Source organism: Ammospiza nelsoni, chromosome 14 (genome assembly GCF_027579445.1).
Source record: "Ammospiza nelsoni isolate bAmmNel1 chromosome 14, bAmmNel1.pri, whole genome shotgun sequence".
Taxonomy (NCBI): domain Eukaryota; kingdom Metazoa; phylum Chordata; class Aves; order Passeriformes; family Passerellidae; genus Ammospiza; species Ammospiza nelsoni.
In genome coordinates, this window is record NC_080646.1 from 5,619,749 (window position 1) to 5,636,493 (window position 16,745).

The 16,745-nt window shown below is 42.0% G+C and overlaps 1 protein-coding gene across 1 annotated transcript in view; it reads right to left on the minus strand.

The window, feature by feature from the left end:
* Nucleotides 1-16,745, minus strand: part of MCTP2 (multiple C2 and transmembrane domain containing 2) — a 117,827-nt gene that overhangs the window by 90,797 nt on the left and 10,285 nt on the right. The window contains exons 2-5 of the mRNA XM_059482272.1: nucleotides 12,414-12,511; nucleotides 10,869-11,622; nucleotides 5,792-5,854; nucleotides 4,559-4,667 (exon numbers count right to left, since the gene is read on the minus strand). Coding sequence (XP_059338255.1) covers nucleotides 4,559-4,667; nucleotides 5,792-5,854; nucleotides 10,869-11,558 — 862 coding nt within the window. The 5' untranslated portion in view covers nucleotides 11,559-11,622; nucleotides 12,414-12,511. The remainder of the gene's footprint in view (nucleotides 1-4,558; nucleotides 4,668-5,791; nucleotides 5,855-10,868; nucleotides 11,623-12,413; nucleotides 12,512-16,745) is intronic.

Consider the following 16,745-nt stretch of genomic DNA (forward strand, 5'->3'; position numbering starts at 1 on the left):
TTGCATCTCCTCCCCTTGCTCCCTTCACACTGCCTCCATCATGAGAGGAAAACCAAAGTGCAGCAACAGGAAACCAATGAAACCTGAAAGGAAGAAACAGAGATGGGGCACAAAGGTCCCGTAAAAAAGATCTACAAAACACAAAACCAGGTAGAAAAGAGACACACACAAAGTTCAGGTTGGAACATGTGGTTAAAGGGGAAAGAAAAAGAAAAAAGACACCAAGCACTGTGTCTCTTGTAACTGCACTGTTTAACAGATGAAAAATGAACTTTAAGAGCACAGGCTTTGGAAATGGGAGGGGCTTCTCACCCTCACAGACACTCAAAGCCCAGTTTCTGTTTATTCTTACAGCAGCAGAGCTGGGTTTGCCACCTGAAGGAAGGCAGCCCTTCCTTGCAGCTGTGGCATCCCTTTGTTCACTGCTCTGGAAGGGTGACTCCACCAGGAGCAACATGCGCAGCCACAGCATCCCAGTGCCAAAGGGGAGCAGGACCCTGGAGATTTCTTCAGGTTGACCCAAACAACCACAAGGCATCACCCTGCCCTGTGAAGGTGAACCAGCAGGTGGAAATGGGATCCAGCCTCTCCCAGCTCAAAGCACGAAGTTGGACTTGACAAAACAACAGTCAACAAGGCCCTAAAACCACTAAGGGTGAGACAAGATGCCAACACTTAGAGCACCAGTGATATTTTTTTAATGCCAAATGAGATACAGAATAACCATCTCTCTGTTTTGCCAAGCTGCTGCAGTGCTCCACAGATTTTTCATCAAAAAAATACATTTCTGCTTTCTTACTACTTGCAGTATTGAAACTACACAAATGCAAACTCCTTGCCATCACTGAAACACATCTAGTAATAATAATGCCATAGAAAATATATTAAAAAATCAAACTTCTGGTGCTGTGTATGCACACACACACATAACCTTCAACGTTTGGCTCAGACCCTACAAGAAATATAAATGTAGGAACCATGGACGGCCTAACATGGGCCCCAAAGGTGCACAGAGGTAACATGCCAAATTTACCATCTGCTTAGGCAGTTTCTGCTCTGTGACTGGGTGAGACTGTAAGCAAGTAAATCAGACTCCAAGCAAGCTGAGGACCAACAGGTAACACCTCTCTCATCCTGCATCCCTAGACAAGACACTGATTTAAACCCAAAAAAGAGGGGTTTGGAGCTTCTCTACCTTCCACCAGAACTAAGATCCTACTCTAGCAGCACTTGGATTCCTTGGCTGGGGCACATATGTTGGGTGTTGCTGTACAGAGGCTTTTTCTTTCACTTACCCTTCAAAAATAGATAAAAGAGGAGAAGAAAGCACTGAAACTGTTTTATTTTTCTCTTCTACATTGTTGTGCAATTTAGAGGAAGCACATGCATCTCTGAACAAGTGTCCTGAGCTGATGCAGCCCCTCAATAGAGAGCAGTACAAGGAGAAGAGTTGCAGAAAGTCAGGGACTAGAGAGACACAAGAGACAGATGAAAAGCAATGCAAGAAGTAAAAAGTGAAGGAAAAAATAGGAAAGAGCAGATGTTAACAGGATTAATATTATGAAGAGGAAAAAAAATGTAATGAAAATCTGGTAAAGTGAAGGAGGAATTTATATCACACCAAAGGGAACATATCCTGGAAAGAGTAGTGAGGCAACGAGTCAGGAAAAAATACTGGGAAAGTTGGAAAAAAGTGAAGTCTGCAGTTTTAAGTGGAACTCCTGCTCACCTTTGCTTGGCCAAGCATAATTATTCCCAATTAATAACTTAAGCATACAATGAGTAAATTCAGGGAATTTGTGAATTTGATGAGTAGTGCCAGGATGGTTTTAGCAATATTTAAAATGTCAGAAATATCTCTCCTCGGTCACACAGCTTAGATTTATTTTTACATTTACACACAGATAAATACTTACACTGGGACAAAACAGAGGCAGAAACAGACTGAACATGAGCACAAGAGACTTTACTCAGCTGCCAGGAGAGGGCATCACCCACCCACACTGCAGCCGCTAAGCCTGAGCTATTTAAACTGTTGTAAAATAAAATTATGGGGGAAAGTGCAAACATGAGAAGAAGGCAGGACACCAATCTTAAACACCATTTCCTTTATCTTTATGTAGATAAAGAAACTCTCTCAAAAAATATAAACTGATTGGTTTGACGACTGCTTTGAGATTTTTTCCCAGATAAATCGCTGATTGCATACTAAATTAAAATTAAAATTTAGGAAAATTACAAGACTTATTTTAAACCTTCTTTAGGCTAAAGATGCTGGGGCATAAACTCTCCACTCGGTCTGTGTGAATATTTGCTAAATTTAAATTATTCAGAGGACACTGATACAGCCCAGCAGAGCAGCTCTAACCAGCAGCAGGGTGGGGGGAGAGGAGGGAAGTCTCACACTGCCAGCCCACAAGTTATCTCTGGGGCTTTCTCACACTGAAGAGATGAGCAGAGCTGACAACCTCCCACTTTCAAAGGCACGTTGAGAAAACCCAGTGGCTGCAGGTCAAGCCCCAGCATCACACAAAGATGTCACATAACCAGAGTGACAGCAGAGGCCTGAAATGATGGGCACCCACTGTGGGCTTTTTATTTTTTTAAGGAGCCACCACTGCAGCATGGTGGTGACTGATGAATAATCATTACGGCTCTGTTTCCTCCCCTCCTGCTGCCTGTGCAATAAAAAGCAGCAGTTTTACTAAAGGAAGCATCCCCTCACATATTCAGTTTACTAAATGAGAGGTCATTTGCCACAAAGCAACAGAGACTCATCAAAAGGGATTTTTCCCCCCTTATGTTGTTTCCCTGTGCTGTCCAATGCTTTACTAAGACAAGCATTTGCTTTCTTACACAACAAAACACAGCCTAGAGCAAAGTGTGCTCTGTCTTCTCTAGAAATACTTCTGTGCTGGAATTGCTCATTTCCAGCATCTTTTTCCTAGGAGCAGTTGGATGTGTCCTGGCTTGTGCAGCCTGCCAGTAAAATCTGATGAACTGCTACAGTTAGGAAATTCAGGCTTTTGTATAACCATAAAGATCTTAATCTAAGTACTGGTTCACTTCTTCCAAAATATGGTAGGAAAAGCAAGCATACACTCAACCAAAAGTTACTGTTTTGGGAAGCCATGAAAAACCAATATGGAAAAAGTTAACTGAGATATCAGACAAGAGAAATCCCAATGAGCACTTCATGTGAAATCAGACAGGTCCCTCCAGGTGCAAACCTTCAACCTTCACAGGCCTTTAGGCTGTGCAAGCTTATTTTGTTTAAAACCAAATGAATAAAGCCCATGGCTTCACCTCAAAAGAAGCTGCTCAGACATTTTGCAAGACAAAACTACCAGAACTGTTTCCACATGCAGGAAAAAAAAAATATGAAATCAAGCCTGGATGCACGGAAGAGCTCTCTGACAGCTTCAGATGGAAGGTCCCACCACAGCTGCTGCCTCGGGGTCCTACAGGCTGCACAGAGCCTCTGGCAGGGCAGCTCTCCCTCCACAGCAAGTGACTGGCTGCTCACAAGTATTTCTACTCCCTCTTTCAAAATCCTGAATAAAAGCCAGGTTAAGGGAAGGCATTTTCACACTTTTTTCCAGGAATTCCCCAAATATTTTTACAATTTCTTTGATATGTCATTTGAGGGTGGGTTTTGGGTTTTTAGGATGCTGTCATTGCTCAGTCACAGGCCAGGTTAGAGAGGATTGTTGGCCTACAGATGTGCTCCTGTGGTTCCTCCTTTTATCAACATCTTTGCAGATAACCCCAAAAGCACTCCTAAGAGCAGCTCTATCATTTAATGAACCTCCAATTATTCTTTGGAGGTTTTTTTCAAGCTCAAATAGAATTCTTGCAGCTCCTGAATGGGTCCAGGTGCTAAAGGCAGCCAAGAAGGAGCTTTGCAGCTGCACAGGCAGAGGGCAGCTCCCTCCCCTGAGTTTCCAGGGTGGATAAACCCAACCTCTGAGTGCTCTGACCTACAGGAGAGACACAGAGGCCACAGCTCCTTGCACTGCTGATAATCACAGAATCACAGAAATTCAAGGCTGGAAGAGACCTATAAGATCATCAAGTCCAACCCATGTTCTAACAATTCAACTAGATCATGGCAGCAAGTGCCACATCCAGTTTTTTTTTGAACTCTTCGAAGGGATGATGACTCCACCACCTCACTGGGTAGATGATTCCAGTATCTGACCACTCTTTCTGTAAAAAACTTCCTTCTTAATTCTAACTTGCATCTCCCTTGACGCAGCTTGAGACTGTGTCCTCTTGTTCTATCTGTTGTCGCCCGGAGAAAGAGGCCAACCCCCAGCTCACCACAGCCGCCCTTCAGGAAGTTGTAGAGAGTGATGAGGTCGCCCCTTAGTCTCCTTTTCTCCAGGCTAAACAACCCCAGCTCCCTCAGTCGTTCTTCATATGGCTTGTGCTCCAAGCCTCGTTGCCCTCCTCTATAAGCAGCCAGCTTGCTGCCAAACAGATCAGTGATAAAGGAGTGAACAAAGTGATAAAGTGTGAGAATTCTGCAGGAAGCCAGAGGGAAGGTGGGGCTCACCACAACGATCCCTGATAACCAGGTTCCTGCCTTCCTTCAGGTGGATGGTCAGCAGGTAGGCAAAGGGGCTGGGCAGCTCACTCAGGCAGTCGTTGGCTTCCTCCAGAGCCTAAGGAGAACAAAGGAATCAGTCACACACCTCTGGAAGCAGATCATAAACTAGGCAGGTGTGCTCCCAGTGCTGCTGCAGAGATAAAGTTCTGCTCTGTCCTTAGGGCAATCCTTGACAGAAAGAAAAAGTAAAAGAAAAAAAGAGGGAAAAGAAAAAAATATTTCTTTCCCAGGCTTTCCTTCCCTAGGCAAGTAGCTAAGTATCAGCATCAAATATGTTCAACAAAGCAAGGATTTTACCTGAAAATGAGTGGTGATATAACAATCACAAACGCATGCACAGGCTTTCCAAATCCTTTCAGCACATTTTTTCTGAGCTGTTTCTTGTGCATTCAGAGCATCTCTCAAGTTGGAAGAGACCCTGAAAGTCCTTTGTATCCACCTGATAAGCTCAGGAGGAAGAACAGATCTCACAGAGCTGCTGAGAGGAGAGCACAGCACTTCTTTGTGCAGCTCCAAAAGAGAGAAGGCCAGTGGCAGGCAGTGCTGGTTGTGAGCTTTAGCAGAAGCAAACTCGAGAGCATTTCTGCTCCTCAGAGGTGCTGCCACAGGGTTACACAGCTCAGCATCATCCTCCAGCTGGAACACTTGCTGAAAACAGCTCTGGACAGCACTTGAGAGGTTATCAGAGGGCAAAGGTAGAGAAGTTCATCCACAAAGCAAACATGTTTTACATGAGAATAACATGTCAGAACTGCCAGTGCCTCTTCACACTGCCCCAAAACTGATTTCGCTATCTGTCAAAGCCTACAGTTGTGTTACTTCTTGTATTTACTTTAATCTGGTTTGTTCCTACACTGTTATTTGCGTATTTATTCTGCTGCTCTCACCAGTTACCAGTACAATATAGATATTATAGAGTTCTTCAAAAAATCCAGAACATTTGGGTTTATTTAAAACATTAACAACCACTTTAAACTACTAAAAACCAAAAAAAACCCACCACTAAATAAACAAATCCCCCACAAACTGAAACACCCCCACAAAAAAAATCTCAACACACTCTAGGCAAATCTCCAGATAGGCTCTTCACCAGATGAGTTTTTGAATTTGTAAGAAGCAAAGAACCTAAATCTAAAATAAATTTTGTTCCTGATCAAGCTTCAAAATGACACGACTTACCATTTGGTCATCAAAGTTTTGAGATGATAGGGAAGAGTCAAAATCCATTTCTCCAGATGGGTACTATAAAATAAAACATACAATGAATTAGACAACAATACAGGAAAGTAAATGCTCCTAGCATCAGTCAAGATTACATACATGTAATGAAGGAAATTCTCTTACTTACGCTTATAGATAATTTAAATATATATTTCTTTTTCCTGTTTTACAGTAACTGCTCTTGAGTTTAATCCAGGAAAAATAAGTGCCTGCTTCCAGCTAGGAATAAATTTCTTCTTCTCCTCCCCAGCGCTGGGTGCTGAAGGTTCTTATCACAAACTCTCTTGATGTCTGAAGGTTGTTGTGTCTGGCAGCCTGCTGTTCTCACTTGATCACAATTTCTCCTTCACCACACAAAAAGCAAGTTCCACTTTAAAGTTTTTTAAATAGTTTTTTAACTTGGTTTGGTGTTTGGGTGGGGTTTTTTTGTTTGGTTTGAGTTTAAAATTAAATTGCTCAGAGGAAAAGTTAAAAAAAAATTGTCAAAGGGAAAGGTGTCCTTGTTTTGGATGAGTTAATTCTCCTTCTAGCAATTGGTACAGTGTTCTGTTTTGGATTTAGGGTGAGAAAAATGTTGATAACACACTGATGTTTTTAGTTGTTGCTGGACAATTACTGTCCCTCTGCTGAGGAACTGGCTGGATATCAGTCAACAGGTGATAAACAACTGCACTGTGCTCACTTGTTTTGAATACTTTAACTGCTGTATCATTTCTATCAAAATATTAATTATTTTAAAATATCATATAACATGTATAATTAATATAATTAATTTTTTTAGATTTTTGTGTTATAATATCTTTATAATACATTAAATATTATTAAAATAATAATATCATTCTTCCTTATTATTCTTCCTTTTCTGCCCTTTCCTGTCTTTATCTGGACTCATAAATTTTACCTTTAACCCCCAATTCTCTCTTGCATATGATGGTTCCCATTGAGCAAGGAGTAAGAGAGAAAATGTGATATTTGCTGCCTGGTGGGTTAAACCACAACAAAAGAGAAAATAGAAATACGAGAAACATGCTGCAATAACTGGAAGATCCAAAGGATTTTTTAGCAGAGGAAGTCAAACACTTCCTCCTAAATACTGACTCATCCAACACCTTGAGGGTAGAGTGGCCCAACCTCAAGCCCGTCTGAAGTGATTCATCGCCCAGGACATCTCTGAAGCTCCCCTGGCTGCTCCAAGAGCCCATGACCATCATTTCAGCTGAAGAGGACCAAAGTGCCTGGGAAACTCCTCTGGTCTGATGCAGGGCAACCACAGCCCGTTCAAACACAAAGATTTATGCTAAGGGCAGTTTCTGTCTGCAGAAATGCACACAAGGTGGAATTCGATCCTCCGTGAAAGGGTGGGAACATCCAAACCTCTCCGATGAGAGCAGCATTGTGTGCAGCATCACAGAAACATTTAAAAGTCAACCAGCTCCTACACCAAAGTACATAAATCTTAGCTGTATTGACATGCTGAAATAAACATAAATACCCTTTGTGTAATTCTTTCCCTCCTCTTCCTGCAAATACATATATTAGATATCAGGAAGTACAGCAATCCAGCATTGCAAGGAAGATTTCCCTTGCACGACAGACAAAAATCTAACTTTATGGTTCCCACAGTAATCATAACTTGGCCACCTTGCAAAAACACATTAAAAGTGGAAAAATTATCATCATAAAGAGCGGCAGAAGAATTTTCTCACACAATGGAGCTGAGTTACAGCTGCTATGGGAACCCTAACTTTGAATTTTCTGACTAGTATGCATAAAATCTCACTCATGTGCATTAAACTTAGTGTTTCTTGGAGTCTCTGGCTTCACAGGAATCTCCTTCAGGCACCATCATTGGCACTGGTAATGGTCCCTCTTTACAGCTTATTTTACACGGCACTAACGGGTTCAAAGAACTGCATCGAAATTATAATTTTAGAGGTATTGCCTTGGCTAGCTTGATATAATTTATTTTAAAATTACCCTCAAAATTATTATTTTGTCTTTATTCTGTTTTTTGTTTACTTGCATTACATCCACCGATATTGAACAATTATCATTTTAAATAGAAAAACTTGGGTTCTTTCAATTTTAGCTCCACATAATATAAATTACTGTTACTCTAGGTAGCTAACTGCACTGAGATCACTGAATACAGATAAAAGTCTTGGTGAAAACATGGTCCTGAAACCTTGATTTTATCAAACTACAGTGACACTTCTCAACTTTAAACAAAAGTGGGCACACCCGGGGGGGTCACAGCCCCAAATATATTTGCATGAAAACAAATCAAGCAAGAGTAGATGTATGAATATACATAAATTGAAAGTTCTTCTTGACAAGCGTTCCCACCTCTGCCTCCCCTTGGTTTCTGCAGAACTATTCAAAATACAAAACCACTGAGTGCATATGCAACAGGACAAAGCTTTGGGTTGCCCAAATTCGCCCTAAACCAGGACAGTGACTCACTGCAAAGTGCTGGCAAGGAGATAAAGAGATATCAGAGCACTTCAGCAATGAGCGTGGCCATGGACAAAACCCAATGGCAAAAAAAAAAAAAAAAAAGGCATTACAGGAACCCTTTACAACCTGAATCACGCAGGGATTCAACACAACTTCACCTGCTTCTTCAGCCTTGCCTAGCTGGGTGCAATGGGGAACAGAGAGCCAACAAATGGGAAAATGGTATTTGGGCAGAGCCTTGGTGAAGATGGGCTGTGCTGAGCTCTGCAGGGGAGTTCACACAAGTGAGAAAACCACAAGCACACGCTGATCTCACGGTATCGGGTGGCCAAAGACAACCAGGAAATGAGTAGGTGGCATGTGACAAGCAATTCAGGGGGGAAAGGAGCTCAGCCTACATTTCTGCTTTTTTTAGTTTGTTTTGTTCCAGGGATCTGCCTTCCTTCTGATTTACCTCCCTGGGCAGGGAGTGATGCTCACACAAGAACAATGGGAACTCTTGTGTTCCTCAGAGCAACCCCACCCAGCATTCAGGGACCAAAATCCTCTGTAACAAACTACTCCCATCCCAGGCACACACGTGTATTTTTACACACAGTACAAACCCAGTAATTATTCAATTAAGTACAAGCAAAGCTGAATATTGAGGTTGTCACAGAATCATAGAATATTGAGTCTTGGGTTGGAAGGGACCTTACACACCAAATAGTTCCACTCTCCCTGCCATGGACACCTTCCAATATCGAATTTGTTTTGCACCAGATTCAATGTAATTAAATTTGCTCAATTCTCCTTATTTCTACTTTCCTTTGCCTCACTCTCTCCTTTTATTCTCAAGGAGAAAGATCTTTATAAATTGCACTGGAGGCAGATTACAGTAAGGAAGCATATTCACACAGAGAGATGATTTGCCATATAAGTGAATACCAAATGATTTACACACACCAGCAAATACAGAAACACACATTTAGGGAAAGTTGTAAGTGTTGTAAAGATGTAAGTGTTGAAAGAGGTAAGTGCTGCAGAAAATAAGTCAGACTTGGATTGTGCATCTGGATGAAACTGGACTTGAGGTTAAACTGTTTCATTACTATACAGGTACTTCATTCTCCTAGAACACTCAGTTCACCCAAAATCAAAGTAGGACTTAGTATTAATTTCGTTGTGCTGAGGCAGATTTTAGATGAGGGTTTCTGGCATGCAGCAGCAGGAAAAAACTGCTGCTATCATTAAAACAACCTGGAAAAACTTCCAAAATAACTAGAGTTCATATATTTACCATATACCAAGTGAAGTGCTACAACTTTGAGTAATGTTTGAGCAGAGAAACAAAGCCCTGTACTATTTCAGTTGCTTTTCTTAAGTAGCCCTCAAAATAATGAACACTCTAGCAAGGTGAAACCAATTTGTGAACAATTTAGCAACCCTAAACCACAAGTGATGGTCAGTAACTACCAGTCTGACACTCTGCATCACAACAGACCGGGAGCTAACACCCATTTGGTAGGAATACACAGGTCTCTGAGATGCAAAACAAGCAGTTTATATCAGAAAGGACCACCTTCCCCACATCAGTGCTAATCATCCTTTTGAGGGTGAAGTTAAAAAACAATTAACCTGAGAAATCCCTATTCCCAAGGGAAGACTTGAAACAAAAAACGCCCATTTCCTATTTTGGCATCTTGAACGACTACAGAGGCATCTCCCACAACTGCAACAATCAGGTAATGAGAAAAAGGCCTCAGAAAGTTCAAAATGTAACCTTCCCAGAGAGAACTCAACAGGAGCAGACATACTTCCGCAAAATCTAACTAAAACAAATTTTTCCTGAAGTGTTTCCTGCAGCCACAATCTTCACCTACTGTCTATATAATGAAGATATCAATGAGCTCCTCAGGATTCCCAGTTTGCTCAGGGCAGGCAGGAATTAGTTTCATGACAGTATTGGTCTCTGATCCTCCTGGGACATTATGTCCAGACACAAATACTGAGCACAGAGCAGGGGGAAGGAAACGGGGACAAGACAGCGCAGAGAAAACATTTTAGTTTTTCACCTCCTCAAATCACCATCACAAAAACCCAAAAAACAGTCCTGAGAATGATGCTACATGTTCTGTTCCCCGTCTTGTGTTTGTTTTGGTTAATTCCAGGTGCAGGCAGAGCTCACCTTGCTCACAGCTGTCTTTCACCTATTGCCTTCATCAGAGTCTTCAGTGGGTGGATGGAAAATTGATAGTGCCACATAGCAATCCTGGTAATTATATTAACTAGAAAGCAAATGTATCAGCACCTCAATTCTGAGCTCAGAGAACTGCAACAACTTTTGATTTGAGGAAGCAATTCCAACAGATCTGAAAAATCTCAGGTATCTTTAAAAATAACAGAAGAATAATAAAAGAACTAAAAAATTGGAGCACTGTTATTTGCAGCTCCAGACTGACAGGAAGGACAGCTGAACTAGTCTTGAATAATGTGTACATCATGTAAAGTTTAGGCTTACTTTCATTGCTCATTCATTCCTTGAACAGAGCCCCCTCCTCACAGAATGGTGCAGGTGGGAAAGGATCTTAAAGCTCACCTCATGGGCAGGAACACCTCCCACTCCACCAGGCTGCTCAGAGCCCCGGCCAGCCTGGCCTTGGTTGGATCCTCCATCCCTTTTTAACCCAGAAAATGAAGGAGAAGCACGAGGAGCCCACAGGAGGTGGCGGCTGAGCCTCGCTGCTGCTCCAGCACCCACCTCTGTCCCCTCGTCACTCAGCGCGGCACTCAGCCGGGAGCTCTGCAGCAGCTCAAAGAGGTCCTCGCTGGATCTCCTCTTCTTCCCCTCGGACACGGGGCTGCCCACAGCCTCAGCTCCTCGTGAGGACAGCAGGTGATTGCCCACATCCTGCATGTCTGGGGGGGTGACTGTCACCTCCGTCCGCGTCCTCTGCTGTGATGCCCACAGCCAGTCCTCTCCCGCTGCCTTCACCGAAGTGTTTCTGCTCTTCAGGGACACTACAGACCTGGAAAAGCTCTTGGGGGAGCAGCTCGACAACACCTGAGCGTTGGAGTAGGTAATTTCTTCTTCCTCCTCTTCTTCCATGAGAGTGTCCACCTCCAGCATGTCAGGCACGGACACGCTGAGACAGCGGTCCAAGGAGCGGCCCTTCCTCTCCAGCATCTTGCCTGACCTCTTCTTCGTCCTCCTCACGCTGAGGTTTCGCAGGAATGGCCGCGTCTTCTGCTTCAGGGATCCCCACACGGATTGTTTGTCCAAGTCCATTGCTGCAAGGGGAAATCTCAGCAGTGCCTCCTGCACAGAACAGCTTCAGCGATTCCCAGGGTGACTAAAAGGAACGTAGGAAGGAGGCAAGTCAATCACAAAAGTGAACAGCCGCTCAAGACTATGATTCATGTTGTCTCATCTTAAAAACTTTCAGTCATTTCTCTGAACAGTTAAAACGGAGCATGTCACATTAGTAAGTGCTTCCAAATACAATCTGGTGGGTAGGTTTGATTATTTAGGAGGAAAACAGCCAGAGCCAGTATTTATTCCTACACAAAAATGCAACGCCTGCCCACTACTTCATTATTTCTAAGAGGGGACATTACATTTCTTCTTCTGTCAAGCCCTGATTTGTGAAAACTTGAGATTTGTCCAATTTGAAACTGTTTCTGTACAAAGCTTACTGACGGGAGTTAGATCGTGATAATGCAAGCACACAAAACATGCTGGCAAAGCTGGCACTGACATTTCTGCTGCCACTTTCCCAAGCCATGTAGGGCTTTGTTGACTATTTCCAAGGCTACAGAGATTCTTACCGGATGCGTTGCTGGCAGATACGTAAAAACTAAGTAGCTGAGGCTGAAGAGAGGACATTGAACTTGAGGAATCCCAACTGGAACCCCAAAACACTCCCTTACATTAACACACTCCCTTACATTAACCCACTGTCAGTGAAAACTGCAAAATTATTTTTCCTTGTAGAGTAGGCAATTGAGAGAAAAATAATACAAAAATGGATGGGTGGATCACTTTTGAAAACCTACTTGTGGACTCATCTTTGAGCTGATTCACAGTGAGCATTTACGCAGCTGGGAGGGTCAGGAATAAAAGAGCTAAAATAAAATCACTCACTGTATGTGCATCGTAAGGGAACAGGGACACCTCTGTGCACAGGAATATCCTCACAGACAGACTCTTCCGTGGTTAACAGCTGAGCAATCATCCTTATTCTGTGAAAAGAGGTGGTCAAATCATCATCAAAACCCAGTAAGAAAAAAGGTGGTGAAACCTGCAAATTTGCTCCTTTACAGTCACACACACAGAGGTTTCAGTACATACCCACATCCTCAGAAATATACACCCATTTACTACATGAGGGCTGTTCCTAAACTCACAGCATGTTTACCTTCTAACTATTGCATAATCAACAAAAAATTACTTCCCAATGTTTTCCTGATTACTAGGAAAAACACCAGGAAAGGCAACAGAAACACAATTGTTAGATTAATGCACAAAGAAAAATTACTGCCTGCTTTCAAAGAAATCTACTCTTGCATTCATTAATTTGAATGAGGCTGCATAACCAGTTACTTAATAACTTATTTAAATAACTTTATGACTAACCATGCCACACTTGCAGAGTGTTCAGCAATGTACAAAAAAATTCTCTAACTGCATTGCTTTCTAACCAAAGCTGCACAATCCTCCCCTCCCCATTTACATTAGCAAATAAAAAATATCCGCATTATTATAACACAATAAATGAATAAGCTTAATGGCACTGCATGCATTCATAAGGCAGTAACAGGTTGTGTCCAAACAGGAATGTATGTTAGTGTAGATGTATCAACATGACACAGCCACAATATCAAAGTGCACATGGACAAACTGAAATTGGGGTTTTGTTCCTTACAGCACCACTATGTAAAATCAGTGTTCTGAACCTCACAGAGGAAGATTTCACACAGAAAGGCCCACCATTCTTTTGTATTTCTCACTGAACTCAGGCAGAACCACAACAGATTTACAGAGGGAGGAGCAGAGACACAAAAGCCAGCCCAGTTTGATTGGGAATGGAGAGATGCCTGTGCTGGAGCAGCACCTGATGCCCTGCACAGCCTCAGGAGACATGGCTGGATTTGCTCACACCAGATAAGAGCTTTCACTGAGGCCCTTCCCTGTCTCCATAAAACCTTGACAAGGCAGGCACAGCCTCCCTGGCAGCTTTACATCACTTGCCAGCAACAGAAGTTATTGGGCTAAACACGTTTGCACAAAACATTATGAAACACACTGCTGGGAGTCATTTAAACAACTCCTCTTCTGCTACTGCTCTCTGCATGGCTCGCCTGCTTGCACTGAAACCTGCTGGAGCCAAGATGTTGCAAATAAAGGCAGAGCCCAGCTCAACATGCACTTCCCAAGGCACTTACTGCTTCCCATTCCCTTCCTGTTATTCTCCACCTCTCTCACTTTGAAGACCCACTGCCGTTGTTGTTGTTATTTTGTTTGCTTTCAGATTTTGTTACCAAGGAGCAGATTTATTCCTGTAGGTTTTTCCAGTTGCTTTTCCCAAGTCAAATGCTTTTTCCCAGTTAGATTGCCTCAGTTGCTGATTAGAAATGCCCGTTCTAAAAGGGCCCACACTAGTCTCTGATATCTACCTGCATTTAACCCATAGTGGGCAGAGTCCTCCTCAAGCCCAGCAGCAACACAGTGGAATCAAATTGTTAAAATAAAATTTAAAAGGGTTTTGTCAAGACAGCAGGGATGGCTCCACTGAGCTGCCACCTCACAGCTCCTGCACTGGAGCAACACATCAGTGATATCTGCTGCACAGGAAGCAGCAGGTTGTCTGACTGAGGCCACAGAAGAAATAAACCCATCCCTGGTCACTGGATTGCCTGGAAGTTTAACCATACTCTGCCTCTGGACCTTTACATCCACATTGCTGCTGCAGCTACAACTTCTCTTACATAAGTATTGTATTTACAAATAAATTAACTCAAATGATGGCTATGATATGCAATTAACAACAAACACACAATGTGTTCTCATCTGAGAAAAGGGTAAATACAGTCTGAAGGCCAAATGCACTCTGACATCAGCCATCTGCTTTTTCACTTCCTCAGCTCAAGAAGACTCATACAGATCTCCACCATGACAAGAAATGTTCTCTAGGGAGATCACTGGAACATTGGGAATGGGGACCACCCTTCTCCACAGTGGTGCTGGAGCTAAGATTGCTGGGGCCAGCCCATATTCACACAGACAACTCTTCTTTCTTCCCACATCAATTTCCTCTGCTTGTCTCTTCCATACAGAACAGCATCAATAGAAATGCTTTATTTTGAAGAGAGAGAAATTCTCTCTTGCATGTAGAAAGTGTGCCCTTGGTACCAACATGTTGTTCATGTAGTCTTTATCCTCCACAGGCCAGAAGTTTTCCCTTTTCCTTCCTCAGCCTCAGAAGTTCATGGCCAACTGTATAGCCAAATATTCCCTAAGCAACCACAGGGAAAAAAAAACCCACATTTTGCCAAATTATTGGTCTAAGCTTGGCCTCTTTATTCTTCCCCTTTCAATGGCACATTGTGGCAAAAATCTGCTAACAGAAAGCATTCAAAGACACACACTTCCTGTTATCAAATTAACTCTGTTGTTTTTGATTTCATTGAATGGCTCCTTGTTCTTAGGTAACGAGAAAAAGATAATGTTTTCAGTCTACCTCCTTCAGTTTTCTCTTTAATATGCTGCCAAATCTCAAATGCTTAGAAGAATCCATATACTTTAATCTCTTCCTTCAGAGAAACTGCTTTTGATTGCACCTGTCATTTTTATTACATCCTTTTATTTTGCCATCTCCTCCTCTTTTGGAGGCAATAGGGACAGAAAGGATTACAGACAAAAAAAGTTGGTCATAGCTCACTATGACTGAACAAATATTTCTAGCATTTTATTCTCCCTTAAGTATCTTCTAATTATGGTTCTTGGAATTTTTTAGAATTTTTTTAATGTGCTTTGGTTTCTTTCAGTAAAACACTCCATATGCACTTCCTTAAATTCACATAATATTTGGAGCTAAATGATTTTTTAGATGTTCTAGCAGGTGGCTATAAGAGATATTTCAAATGCCACTGAAAGCCTAGAGAAATCATCCTGCAATTCTACTTCACTTACTGACTTGACAGGAAGCCAGCAAAGCCACAAGTGAGAAATACTGCAAGACACTTTGAAAGTATTATAGAAGTGCCAATATAACCAAGCAAATAAACTGAACAAACCCAAATTGATTTACACTCTGGAATTATGGAAGAAATTGTCTTTCTCCACCATGGAACCATTCCCTGCACACCTAGAAGTGCCCCGTGCACACTGAAGATGCTCCTGGTTAATATTTTTGAAGCATCATCTTCAAAGTCAGCCAAGATGACAAAAACACACCTGAGCACCATTCCAGCAGTATTACAGCTCTAGATTAATTAAATCCATTAATCCTTGTACTCATTTGTTTATCCAATGAAGGTGAAAACTTTGGGTCAGCGTGCATGCCAGCCACCTTTAAGTTCAAATTCAATCAGTGTGTTTTCAGCTACAACTAAATGCTAATAAACACCTAAATCCATGGCAGCTGAAATTACCAACACACGCATCAGAGGCTGTTAGGAAGGTGCTCCTCACTTGAATGCATATTAGCACAGGTTCAAATTGGAAGGAACTAATGGAACTCCCCCAGTGTAAAACCTCTATTGATTCTGGCTGCTCTGGAATAGGATATTCACCCCAATCTCTGCCTGTCTGGCACATTCACTGGCTTAAAACCTAATGCATGAGACATTGTACAAATTACAAGAAAAGATAATTACATTTCCCTTATGCAACATAGTATTTGGCTATGGAAAGTTCTAATATGAGTTTATAACCTCCATTAGGTTTATAGCGTCTGAATTCAGTGCCCTGAGAAACAAGGCCGACAAGAAGGTGATAACAGAGCAGGGGGAAAAGGCACTGAGGACTTTTTTTCATATTTTTATTTTATCTTTTTGCTATAAATTGAGTGTTCCGGCTCTAGGAGCCATAAATGAAATAATTCCTCCTTGGGAGAGAAAGGAAAATATCAGGGAAATAACTCTCTGCTGGCTGAACAACCACTTCATGGATGGTTATTTCTATAACAGAACATACCAAGTATCCCAGGTTTTAATATCATTGCAGCTCAGACACAGCCAAAGATAAACCTTTACAAGGAATGGAATGTCTTCTTGTAAAGAAACCAACACTTCCTTCTTTGCAATAAGGGCTTATTTCAGTCCCTTATCTGGCAATGCTTTATGATAAGCACCAACAGCCACAGAGATAAGAAAATATCATCCAAATCAAGTAACCCTTTGTTGAGCATTACCAGTTTGCCCTGGATATTTCCAAACCCAGCACCAGTTATTACAAGAAAAGGGAATACTTTAC